Source organism: Bombina bombina, chromosome 8 (assembly GCF_027579735.1).
Source record: "Bombina bombina isolate aBomBom1 chromosome 8, aBomBom1.pri, whole genome shotgun sequence".
Taxonomy (NCBI): Eukaryota; Metazoa; Chordata; class Amphibia; order Anura; family Bombinatoridae; genus Bombina; species Bombina bombina.
Window position 1 is genome coordinate 31,595,440 of NC_069506.1, and position 13,424 is coordinate 31,608,863.

The window sequence follows — 13,424 nt, forward strand, 5'->3', positions numbered from 1 at the left end:
GACCAAGATAATTCAATGGGCGGAGGATCACTCCTGCCACTTGTCTGCGATCCACATCCCAGGAGTGGAAAATTGGGAAGCAGATTTTCTGAGTTGTCAGACATTCCAACCGGGGGAGTGGGAACTCCATCCGGAAATCTTTGCCCAAATAACTCAATTATGGGGCATTCCAGACATGGATCTGATGGCGTCTCGTCAGAACTTCAAGGTTCCTTGCTACGGGTCCAGATCCAGGGATCCCAAGGCGACCCTAGTAGATGCACTAGTAGCACCTTGGACCTTCAACCTAGCTTATGTATTCCCACCGTTTCCTCTCATCCCCAGGCTGGTAGCCAGGATCAATCAGGAGAGGGCCTCGGTGATCTTGATAGCTCCTGCGTGGCCACGCAGGACTTGGTATGCAGACCTGGTGAATATGTCATCGGCTCCACCATGGAAGCCACCTTTGAGACAGGACCTTCTTGTTCAGGGTCCATTCGAACATCCGAATCTGGTTTCCCTCCAACTGACGGCTTGGAGATTGAACGCTTGATTTTATCAAAGCGTGGGTTTTCAGATTCTGTAATAGATATTCTGATTCAGGCTAGAAAGCCTGTAACTAGAAAAATTTACCATAAAATATGGAAAAAATATATCTGTTGGTGTGAATCTAAAGGATTCCCATGGAACAAGATAAAAATTCCTAAGATTCTATCCTTTCTACAAGAAGGTTTGGAGAAAGGATTATCTGCAAGTTCTCTGAAGGGACAGATCTCTGCTTTATCTGTTTTACTTCACAAAAGACTGGCAGCTGTGCCAGATGTTCAAGCATTTGTTCAGGCTCTGGTTAGGATCAAGCCTGTTTACAGACCTTTGACTCCTCCCTGGAGTCTAAATCTAGTTCTTTCAGTTCTTCAAGGGGTTCCGTTTGAACCCTTACATTCCGTAGATATTAAGTTATTATCTTGGAAAGTTTTGTTTTTGGTTGCAATTTCTTCTGCTAGAAGAGTTTCAGAGTTATCTGCTCTGCAGTGTTCTCCGCCCTATCTGGTGTTCCATGCAGATAAGGTGGTTTTGCGTACTAAGCCTGGTTTTCTTCTGAAAGTTGTTTCCAACAAAAATATTAACCAGGAGATAGTTGTACCTTCTTTGTGTCCGAATCCAGTTTCAAAGAAGGAACGTTTGTTACACAATTTGGACGTAGTCCGTGCTCTAAAATTCTATTTAGAGGCTACTAAAGATTTCAGACAAACATCTTCCTTGTTTGTTGTTTATTCTGGTAAAAGGAGAGGTCAAAAAGCGACTTCTACCTCTCTTTCCTTTTGGCTTAAAAGCATTATCCGATTGGCTTATGAGACTGCCGGACGGCAGCCTCCTGAAAGAATCACAGCTCACTCCACTAGGGCTGTGGCTTCCACATGGGCCTTCAAGAACGAGGCTTCTGTTGACCAGATATGTAAGGCAGCGACTTGGTCTTCACTGCACACTTTTGCCAAATTTTACAAATTTGATACTTTTGCTTCTTCGGAGGCTATTTTTGGGAGAAAGGTTTTGCAAGCCGTGGTGCCTTCCATTTAGGTGACCTGATTTGCTCCCTCCCTTCATCCGTGTCCTAAAGCTTTGGTATTGGTTCCCACAAGTAAGGATGACGCCGTGGACCGGACACACCAATGTTGGAGAAAACAGAATTTATGCTTACCTGATAAATTACTTTCTCCAACGGTGTGTCCGGTCCACGGCCCGCCCTGGTTTTTTAATCAGGTCTGATGAATTATTTTCTCTAACTACAGTCACCACGGTATCATATGGTTTCTCCTATATATATTTCCTCCTGTCCGTCGGTCGAATGACTGGGGTGGGCGGAGCCTAGGAGGGATCATGTGACCAGCTTTGCTGGGACTCTTTGCCATTTCCTGTTGGGGAAGAGAATATCCCACAAGTAAGGATGACGCCGTGGACCGGACACACCGTTGGAGAAAGTAATTTATCAGGTAAGCATAAATTCTGTTTTTTTCTTTCATGATTTAGAAAGAGCATGCAATTTTAAACAATTTTCCAATTTACTTCTATTGTCTAATTTGCATCATTCTCTCTCTATCTTTTCTTGAAAAAGAATATCTTAATAGGCTCAGTAGCTGCTGATTGGAGGCTGCACATAGATGCCTCGTGTGATTGGCTCACCCTTGGGCATTGCTATTTCTTCAAGAAAAGATAACTAAAGAATGTTGTTTAAAATTGTATGCTCTATCTGAGTCATGAAATTAATATTTTGGGTTTCACGTCTCTTTAATGTATCTGACTTTCCTTCACATCCAAAGAGAGATAAAGAGTTCTCAAGTTAAAATTTGCCTTTATAAAATTATTGATATGATGAATTTGAGTTTTAAAAGGGACAGTCTACACCTTAGTCATCTTCTTAAAGTCTAACTTTAGATTAAAGGGACACTAAACCCAAAAAAATTCTTTCATGATTCAGATAGAGTATGCAACTTTCTAATTTACTCCTATTATCAAATTTTCTTCGTTCTCTTGCTATCTTTATTTAAAAAGCAGGAATATGATGCATAGGAGCCGGCCCATTTTTGGTTGAGAACCTGGGTTATGCTTGCTTATTGGAGGGTAAATGTAAGCCTCCAATAAGCAAGCGCTATCCATGGTGCTGAACCTAAAATGGGCTGGCTGCTTAGATTTACATTCCTGCTTTTAAAATAAAGATAGCAAGAGAACGGAAAAAATGATAATATGAGTAAATTAGAAAGTTGCTTAAAATTTCATGATCTATCTGAATCATGAAATAAAAATTTGGGTTCAGTGTCCCTTTAAGTTGCAAATATCCTCCTGCACCCTTTCTACATCATGCAGCAGGAATGGTAAAAAGGTTATTTTAAAATGAATAGTGTTTCTGGCCACCAAAAATGGGCTGGCTCCTAAGCTTTACATTCCTGTTTTTTAAATAAAGATAGCAAGAAAATGAAGAAAAAATTATAATAGGAGTAAATTAGAAAGTTGCTTAAAATTGCTGCTCTATCTGAATCATCAAAGAAAAAAAATTGTGTTTAGTGTCCCTTTAAAAAAGATAGATATTCCCTTTATTACCCATTCCCCAGTTTTGTATAACCAACACTGTTATATTAATATACTTTTTATCTCTATGATTACCTTGTATCTAAGCCTCTGCAGACTGCCCCTTATCTCAGTGCTTTTTACAATCTTGCATTTTAGCCAATAAGTGCTGGTTCTTGTATAATCATTATCATGAGACCATTAACCCCTTTCAGTACACATGTCCAATCAATTTCATTACAAGATAATGAATGTTGTATTTATCAAATAAATAAATTACTCAATTTCTTAAAGGGATATGAAACCCAAAACATTTATTTTGTGATTCAGGCAGAACATACATTTTTCTTTAAAAGCTTCCAATTTACTTCTGTTTTAAATTTGCTTTGTTCCTATAATATTCTTTGTTGAAGAGATACCTAAGTAGGCATCTGGAGCACTACATGACAGGAAATAGTGCTGCCCATCTAGTGCTCTTGCAAATGCATAACATTCTTACAATACTACTGTCATATAGTGCTCCAGACGTGCACTCTCCTTAGCTTATGTCCCTGCTTTTCAACAAAAGATAGCTAAAGAACAAAGACCATTTGATAATAGAAGTAAATTAGAACGTTATTTAAAATTGAATGCTCTATCTGAATCATGAATTTAAGATTTTGATATTAATTTCTGTACAATGAGTCATCAATGCTTAACTGTTTTGTTTCTCGTCGATTTTGTGATCTTTTGAGCTTTCTAACCACTGCAACAGATTCCTCCGTTCTCCTTGTTCTTGTCGATAATAGATCTGGGCGACCTATGAGTTTCATGGCAGTTTTTATCACTCCAAATCCACTCAGCAAGATTTCGTGGGTGAACCGAATGCACTTAGCTAAAATCGCACTAGGTAAGTGATGGTATTTGTTCAAATGGGTGACAGCTCTACAGATGGTAACCAATAATGATACTCTCTCACAACCTCACGTTAACCCCTTAGCTACTACAGAGGGCTGCAAAGTAAAGGGTTAATCTTAATGGTTTTGTTCTATCACATAAGGGCTATGCCGTTAAATCACTGCTTTGCAAGTAATTCTATTCTCACTATTTTCCCTTGCATGTGTCTCACAGTTTTACAAGCTTTGTATTATAAGCTGAGAACGCAAGACATTCTTGAAAATAAAACTAACGGGAAAACAAAGGTTTTCAACAGTGCAAGCACTTTAACAGTGAAAAAATATGTAGTTGAAATAATGAGTGGTCTATAGAGAAAACATCAGCACCCTGAATAAGTCTTGTTTGCATTTTCAGTCTCTGTCTTCATCAAGGAAAATAAGGTCCTTTTCTATCATTCTATTTTATCAATTTCCCCCCAATCACTGCTTGAGAACCCAAATAGCCAGAGAGTTGTTTTAAATGATTTTGAAAACATACTTTTTAATGCCCAACATTCGTGGGAACCAAATGATTATTTTTAAGAACTTTCTATCTATATCTGTCTGTCTGTCTGCCTGCCTGCCCCTGTCTTTCTATTGATCATTCTATCTATTTATCTTTCATATAATCTATCTATCTATCTATCTATCATCTATCTATCATCTATCTATAAGTTAGTATGTAATTCAGGATCTGCACTCTCACTAAAACTTTTAATGCCAGACACACAATGGAAAGACTCACTCACTGGAGCTGGACTTATAAGTGAAAGTGAATATAAGTTAATAAATAACAAACTATTAAAGTATATATATATATATATATATATATATATATATATATATATATATATGTGTATGTATGTGTATATATATACAGTATTTGTATATATTAAATATATATACAGGGAGTGCAGAATTATTAGGCAAATGAGTATTTTGACCACATCATCCTCTTTATGCATGTTGTCTTACTCCAAGCTGTATAGGCTCGAAAGCCTACTACCAATTAAGCATATTAGGTGATGTGCATCTATGTAATGAGAAGGGGTGTGGTCTAATGACATCAACACCCTATATCAGGTGTACATAATTATTAGGCAACTTCCTTTCCTTTGGCAAAATGGGTCAAAAGAAGGACTTGACAGGCTCAGAAAAGTCAAAAATAGTGAGATATCTTGCAGAGGGATGCAGCACTCTTAAAATTGCAAAGCTTCTGAAGCGTGATCATCGAACAATCAAGCGTTTCATTCAAAATAGTCAACAGGGTCGCAAGAAGCATGTGGAAAAACCAAGGCGCAAAATAACTGCCCATGAACTGAGAAAAGTCAAGCGTGCAGCTGCCAAGATGCCACTTGCCACCAGTTTGGCCATATTTCAGAGCTGCAACATCACTGGAGTGCCCAAAAGCACAAGGTGTGCAATACTCAGAGACATGGCCAAGGTAAGAAAGGCTGAAAGACGACCACCACTGAACAAGACACACAAGCTGAAACGTCAAGACTGGGCCAAGAAATATCTCAAGACTGATTTTTCTAAGGTTTTATGGACTGATGAAATGAGAGTGAGTCTTGATGGGCCAGATGGATGGGCCCGTGGCTGGATTGGTAAAGGGCAGAGAGCTCCAGTCCGACTCAGACGCCAGCAAGGTGGAGGTGGAGTACTGGTTTGGGCTGGTATCATCAAAGATGAGCTTGTGGGGCCTTTTCGGGTTGAGGATGGAGTCAAGCTCAACTCCCAGTCCTACTGCCAGTTTCTGGAAGACACCTTCTTCAAGCAGTGGTACAGGAAGAAGTCTGCATCCTTCAAGGAAAACATGATTTTCATGCAGGACAATGCTCCATCACACGCGTCCAAGTACTCCACAGAGTGGCTGGCAAGAAAGGGTATAAAAGAAGAAAATCTAATGACATGGCCTCCTTGTTCACCTGATCTGAACCCCATTGAGAACCTGTGGTCCATCATCAAATGTGAGATTTACAAGGAGGGAAAACAGTACACCTCTCTGAACAGTGTCTGGGAGGCTGTGGTTGCTGCTGCACGCAATGTTGATGGTGAACAGATCAAAACATTGACAGAATCCATGGATGGCAGGCTTTTGAGTGTCCTTGCAAAGAAAGGTGGCTATATTGGTCACTGATTTGTTTTTGTTTTGTTTTTGAATGTCAGAAATGTATATTTGTGAATGTTGAGATGTTATATTGGTTTCACTGGTAAAAATAAATAATTGAAATGGGTATATATTTGTTTTTTGTTAAGTTGCCTAATAATTATGCACAGTAATAGTCACCTGCACACACAGATATCCCCCTAAAATAGCTATAACTAAAAACAAACTAAAAACTACTTCCAAAACTATTCAGCTTTGATATTAATGAGTTTTTTGGGTTCATTGAGAACATGGTTGTTGTTCAATAATAAAATTAATCCTCAAAAATACAACTTGCCTAATAATTCTGCACTCCCTGTACAGTATGTGTGTGTGTGTATATATATATATATTTATATACTGTGTATATAATTGTGTGTGCGCAAGTGTATATTTACATATGTGTTTATATAAATATAAATATGTATGTGTGTGTGTGTGTATGTATATATATATATATATATATATATATGTGTAAAATTGTGTGTGCGCAAGTGTTTATATATGTGTTTATATAAATATAAATATGTATGTGTGTGTGTGTGTGTATGTGTATATATATATATATATATATATATATATATATATATATATATATATATATATATATATATAATTGTGTGTGCGCAAGTGTATATTTATATATAATCTTCTAAGCCAGAGGGAAAAGCAGAATAGCTAATTTAAAAAACTATTCAATTCTAATGGGAAGAAATTGGTTTTTATGCTTGATTGGTACCTCTCTTAGTGTGAGTTTAAACCATGATGCAGACCATGTTTAACATGGTCCTTATGCGTTTGGTTTTGAAAGAGTTAATTCAGCATTATATTTTCCCTATTATTCATTTTTAGTATTTTTTTTGTTAGGAATCTTTATAATGCATGTTGATTTTAACATGATTAAAAAAAGATCTCTTAAAAATATTCTTAAAAGCCAATTTTCTGACATTCACATAGGTTTGCATCCTCTGGAGATAAATACTTTGTTTTTGTTCAGACTATTGCAATGTTCTCAAAGGTAGCAAATGACATTTCCCTACACAATGATAGCCCTAGATTAGGACACCATGCAAGCTCTGAAATGAACTAAAAATAAACCCTTGCCTGGCTACGCATTCTGGAGCCCCAGGTGGTCATATGGTTAAAACCCATTATATTTATTGAACTGCTGCAAAAGTGAAATACAAGACAGTTTGTAATGAACCAAATTGTGATTGTTTTACATTGATTGCCATTTACAGAGCTTTTATTTATACATATTAATATGAACTGATTGTGGGTGGTACTCTTTGGAAGAGGTCCAAGTGTGGCTGAGGCAGAAGTGGGAGAGTGACTAAGGGGGGGGGGGGTTGGACAAGTGCATACTAAAGTGGGAATGGGTAAATAGGGGAGGATGGGGCTATATCAGGGAGAAAATGAAGGAGTTGAGTAGCAAGTAGTGAGACAGTGGGGGGCTGAAAGTGTGGAGGAGTGGGGGGCTGAAAGTGAGAGGAGTGGTGGAAAATAAAGGTGGAGTGGGGTAAATAGGGAGCTGAAAGAGGGAGTAGGGTTGAGAGACTGGAGAGAGTGGGGTTGAGAGTGAGGGTCAATAGTGAAGCAGGATATGAGGAAGGGGTTGGACTGTGCGTGAATTTTTTGACTGTGGGCAGCTTAGAAAGAGGAAATGAGGGTGAGGTAGCTTGCTAATATTAAGAAGGTAGGGCTGGGAGTGAGGGGTGCTGGGAGTGAGCAGCAGGGTTGTACTAAATAAAGAGAAGTTAGGGGGCACTGAAAGTAAAGGATGGGGCTTAAAGTGAGGGGCAGTGTGTCTAAATGTAAAGAAGTAGAATACATGAGGAACTGAGAGTACAGAGAAAGTAAATGAGGTGAGAGAGTGGGGCTAAGTTTTAGGTGGAGGGTTAGTTTAGACTGTTGTAATAGAACTTAAATAATGTATATGGAAATGTGTTTTCATCATGAAGACCGGGTCCTACATGGGTCCTGCTCACTTTGCCTATGTACCTCTCAGTCATATCTGGTACTAGAAGCATCTTCATGCTCTGCAGAGTGTTGACTCTCTGTTTTTTATTACAAGGAGAGGAGAATCAGCCTGGGTGGCTGTGTCCAGAGGAGGAGAAGAAATCTAAAGCTGCCTTTTGGTGTCCTACATTGGTTTGTCGTCTTCCTGCATTCTCCACCAAAGCCTCTGACCTGCAGGTTGGTTACCAATATCTCTGCTGGGGCTGGCACTTTATATCTAAGTCATAGTTTGTATAATGCTTCCCATTACATGCACATTATCTGGCATTCACAAACACCCTAATTATTAGTCACTGGTGGGGATAGATAAAGGGAATAAATAGAAATAGTTTTTGATGTAAGATAATATCTGTCCATATACAATAAATATTTTTTAGCATATCTGTATGTATATCTTGGGCAGTCTTGAATTCCCTTTTAGTATTTTTCAACCACCCTTTTGGCAATGAAGAGCTTACCCAAATTACTCATGGACCTAGCACCCTCTGGCATGAGAACTTGACCTGTCATTCTATAGTCAGGTTGCATCATTATATAGTGTTGTGTTGTCACCTCTGTTAGAATGCTCTGCAGTATCTCTGTTAGCAAATTCAACAAATACTTTGATGGTTTACTGGTATGACATACGTTAAGTGATTTTCAGAGTTGTAAGAATCATTGGGTAGGAAGAATATACTTATATATTGCAGGAATTTGGGGCTGTTATCAGGACTAAATTTCTAAGAATAGGGCGAATGTCTGTACTTTGTCATTTAAATTTTAGAAAAAATGTTCCCCTTGACATTGAGCTGTTTCTGTAGAGAGAGTGTTAACATTTGAATATTGAATGTTCACATGGAAATATTGAACACTAATATTTGATTAACACATGTAACACTTGAATATTTATTCTCATAAGGTTACATTTAAGTCTATAGGAATCAACATTTGACATATAACAAGGATACATTTACTTTGTTTGTAAGAACAATTAAAGAATGTGTATGAAACAATCTATAGCTATAATGAACACATGCAGCCAACATTTGTTATTAACCAATGAAGAAATATTCACCTGTCCCTATGGATTTGACTCTAGGCAACATAGATAGCTGCCAATAGGAACCTCCACTGACAATGGCTTCTGTCTGGCTTTTCCATTTAGACAACTAATATTATTAATTATTTTATAAACGCTACTGTTAATTATTGCTAATCAAAGTCTGCACTCTATTTTTACTTAAAGTGATACTAAATCCATTTTTTTCTTTCCTGATTCAGATAGCGCAGCAATTTTAAGCAGCTTCCTAATTTATTTCTATTATCATTTTTTCTTTGTTCTTTTTGAACCCTGGATAGCGCTTGCTGATTGGTGGCTACATTTAGCCACCAATCAGCAAGCGCTACCCAGTTGCTGAACCTAAAATGGGCCGGCTCCTAAGCTTTCATTCCTGCTTTTCAAATAAAGATACCAAGAGAATGAAGAAAAATTGATAATAGAAATACATTAGAAAATTGCTTAAAATTGCTGCTCTATCTGAATCATGAAATAAAAAAAAAATTGGGGTTAGCATCCCTTTAATAAGTAAAGATTTCCACAAGGCATAACTAAAGCGAAAATGTCTAAAGTGTGTCTAAATGGCAAGTGTATTATCTTGTGTGTTTATAGCAGGAAATAAATAAAGGTACAATAATTATAAATGTATTGCAATATTAATACATTTAGATGTTTTATATAAATATAACCTTTTGCTGGAAAATAACTGTGAAAGACAAATTTGATATGTGAATAAATAGAAGTAACTACAGCGTCCGGCTTTAATTCCCATGGGCTGACACTCTCACATCTTCCTTTCGTTTTTTCTGAGATGAATTCAACAAAAGCAAATTGTAATTAGTTAATAGTGGGCAGCCCCAGAGAATGTAAAATAAATTGGATAAAACGTGCTTCCATGAAAGGGGCTGTCTGAAGACGAGAATAATCTCTGCCTAGGCACAAAGAAGAGAATAAGGTGCCTGCTATTGGCTGTTATTAGGCTCATTGTATTTTTAATGTAGAATAACGTTACTAGTCTGTACTGTTTCTTTGTCAGTCTCTGCTTTTTGCTCGTGTGCCGTAATCTCTCTCCCACTCTCTCTTCACCTCACTCTCTGATATCTCTCCTGTTTGTTCTCTTTTTTCTATTCAATCTCGGAAATTCTATACTCTCAGTTAAAAGTATAAGCAGCTTCACCAACACACACACATTTTTTGCCTTTTGGGTGTATTTGGGTTTTGTGCTTCAGTAGACACAGAGTGAAGCGTAGCCTCACCACTGTCTATTTTGTATCATGTTCTTATCATATATATTTCTAGCAATTGAGCAGTTACTTTTATCTCCTTCCTATCAGAGCCATAGAGAAGAGTTATTATAAAGGGAGACTAAAGACTAAATATATTCCATGCACCTCTCTCTAATCAAGGGTGCTGCCATTATGGATCCTAGGTTTCTCTCAACTAACTCCTTACTTGATGCACGACAATCTGGTTTCCTCTGTAAACCCTTAACAGAAACAGCTCTTACTAAAGTAACAAATGATCTGCTATCAGCTAAAGCAAAGGGACACTACTCTTTGCTAATTCTTCTGGATCTATCTGCCATCCTCTCCACTTTAAAATGTTGTATTCTTTTGGCATCTAAGCCTTCTCCGGTTTTGTGTCATATGTCTCAAAGAACTTGTTTACAGTTTCCTTTAACAGCGTATCCTCTGATCTTTTGCCTCTCTCAGTTGGAGTACCGCAAGGCTCTGTCTTGGGTCCCTTGTTTTTTTCTCCCTAAACATCCTCCATTGGAAAATGTATAGCCTCCTTTGGGTTCCAGTACCACTTATATGCTGATGATACCAAAATCTATCTTTCCTCTCCTGATATCTCTCCCTCTTTACTCAAGTGGATTACCAACTGCCTCTCTGCAATTTCCTCTTGGGTGTCCTCACACTACCTCCAACTCAATCTGTCCAAAACTGAGCTGCTTCTTATTCCCCCCTCTCTGAGACATCTGACACCTGACATTTCTCTTACAGTCACCTCACTGTCTTGGGATCACACTTGACTCCGAACTCACATTCATTCCACATATACAAGTGCTCACCAAATCCTGTCACATAATCTGACCTTTCCTTACTCAAGAAACTTAAAAAATACTAACATATTCCCTCATTTTGTCACGCATTGGCTACTGCAATCTACTTCTAAATGGCCTTCCCAAACATTGTCTCTCCCCCTCCAGTCTATTATGAATGCTTCAGCTTGACTCATCTACCTAAGTCACCGATCTGCATCAGCTGCTCCGCTCTGCCAGTCTCTACACTGGCTTCCCATACAATCCAGAATACAATTTAAAGTATTAACCCTAACCTACAAAGCACTCAACAGTCTAACTCCCAACTATATTTCCTCTCTCATCTCCAAATACTCCCCAACCGTCCTCTTCAATTAACCTCTGACCTACGTCTCTCCCCACCTATTATCTCTACATCCCATTGTGCTGATTTTCAGACTCCTAAACAGGTCCCAAAGTTTTAGATGTATACTGAAGTCTTCAGACTTCAGATTGCTTCTGTTTGTATAATGGGTCTTTTCATATGCAGGGGAGGAGGGCCTGCTCTCAGCCCCTTTCAGTGGGTGTCCCAAACCAACACAGTGCTAAATTGGCTGCTTCTAAGTAAGTTTTTAAAAAGTTTTATACTGCATTTTTATATCAGTATCTGTGCATATTGTTCTTTATAGTAGTGTCTATTACATGCAGTTAAATGAAAATTAGTGTATACTGTCTCTTTTTAATGCTCTCACCAACTTTTTGTCCACTGCTTATTCCCCATTGCTATGAGTTCCTCAATATCACCCTTTTCTATTTGGTTTCCTCATTGGCTCTCTTTTTTTTTTTTTAACCTATTTACTCTCTCTCGCACCCCTTCACATTCTCCTCAAAACTGCCTTCCCTTACCCCCCCCTAGTAACACTAGAAGCCTTCTCCACCTCAGTCGCACTTCCTAGTCAGTTCCCTGTCGGCCTCTCCATCCTTCTTTGTGCTTTTGTAACCTCCAGCACTGTGGCTGGTAACAGATGGTGTGTGACCGGTCAGCTGGCATATTGCCCTACCCAGGCAGTGCCATACAGCACCTGAGGGACCCTCAGCATTGCTGCGTCTGCCTAAGCATCACACTCTGTTGTTTGCACTAATTAGAACAAATCATGATTTCTCATCCCCTGTTCTGCACAATGTCCCCCTCCTGGCTGTGACATCCCTACACTCCTGGTTACAAATCACAACTGCTGATGGATCTGCACACCTTGCTATTACATTAACCATGGTGTTAATACACATCACATGAACTGGACGATCCCTGAATATAATCTGAGAATCCTAGTTCTTGCTCATTGGGTTATTGTAAAGCCCTGGAAATTAACAAAGTTATCTTCAAATGCTTCACATGATGATCTGTGTTTGTCAGTGAAATTGGTATTAAAATACTTTCTGAGCTTTCTGTTGTCAGCCGAATGCATTTACCCTGCCTGAGTCTGTTGATAATGGTCGTATGATTCATTTTGTTTTACAGACTGTAGGGTAGCTTCTATTTCAGTTAAATAAACTGTTACAGGATTTATCCGTGAGCATATCTATAGGCTTTAAAGGAATAGTCTAGTCAAAATGTAAACTTTCATAATTCAGACAGAGCATGCAATTTTAAGCAACTTTCTAATTTACTCCTATTATCAATTTGTCTTTGTTCTCTTGGTATCTTTATTTGAAAAAGCAAGAATATAAGCATAGGGGCCGGCCCATTTTTGGTTCAGCACCTGGGTAGCACTTTCTGATTGGTGTCTAAATGTAGCTACTCAGGTGCTGAACTAAAACGGGCCCGGCTCCTAAGCTTACATTCAAATAAAGATACCAAGAGAACGAAGAAAAATTGATAATCGGGAAAGTTTTATTTTGACTAGACTATTCTTTTAAATGAATATAAAAGTGTTTTTTATATACGTGCATTGCGCATTTAACGTATTACGCAGTAAAATATGCATAAAAAAGAAATGTTTAAACATCATTTAACATTGTCATTTTGTTGACGCAATTTAAAAGTTGTGTTAATCTAGAGCAGTTCAGGAGTACACTCTTAAAAACCTTGCGGAATTCATGCCCTGGTCTATGCATAATTAGGGACAAATTTAAATGAACCTGTGTCCTAATCGCTGCAATCACTTTCTAAAGCAGATAGTGCTGTTTTGATATTCATGAAATGTTTAAGGTTTATTGGCCTTTTATATATGATGGTGGTAT

The 13,424-nt window shown here is 38.1% G+C and overlaps 1 protein-coding gene across 1 annotated transcript in view; it reads left to right on the forward strand.

Annotated features, from left to right (window-relative positions):
- The window catches only part of ARHGEF10L (Rho guanine nucleotide exchange factor 10 like), a 278,910-nt gene that overhangs the window by 199,779 nt on the left and 65,707 nt on the right, over window positions 1-13,424 (forward strand). The window contains 2 exon segments of the mRNA XM_053690269.1: window positions 3,831-3,931; window positions 8,180-8,301. Coding sequence (XP_053546244.1) covers window positions 3,831-3,931; window positions 8,180-8,301 — 223 coding nt within the window.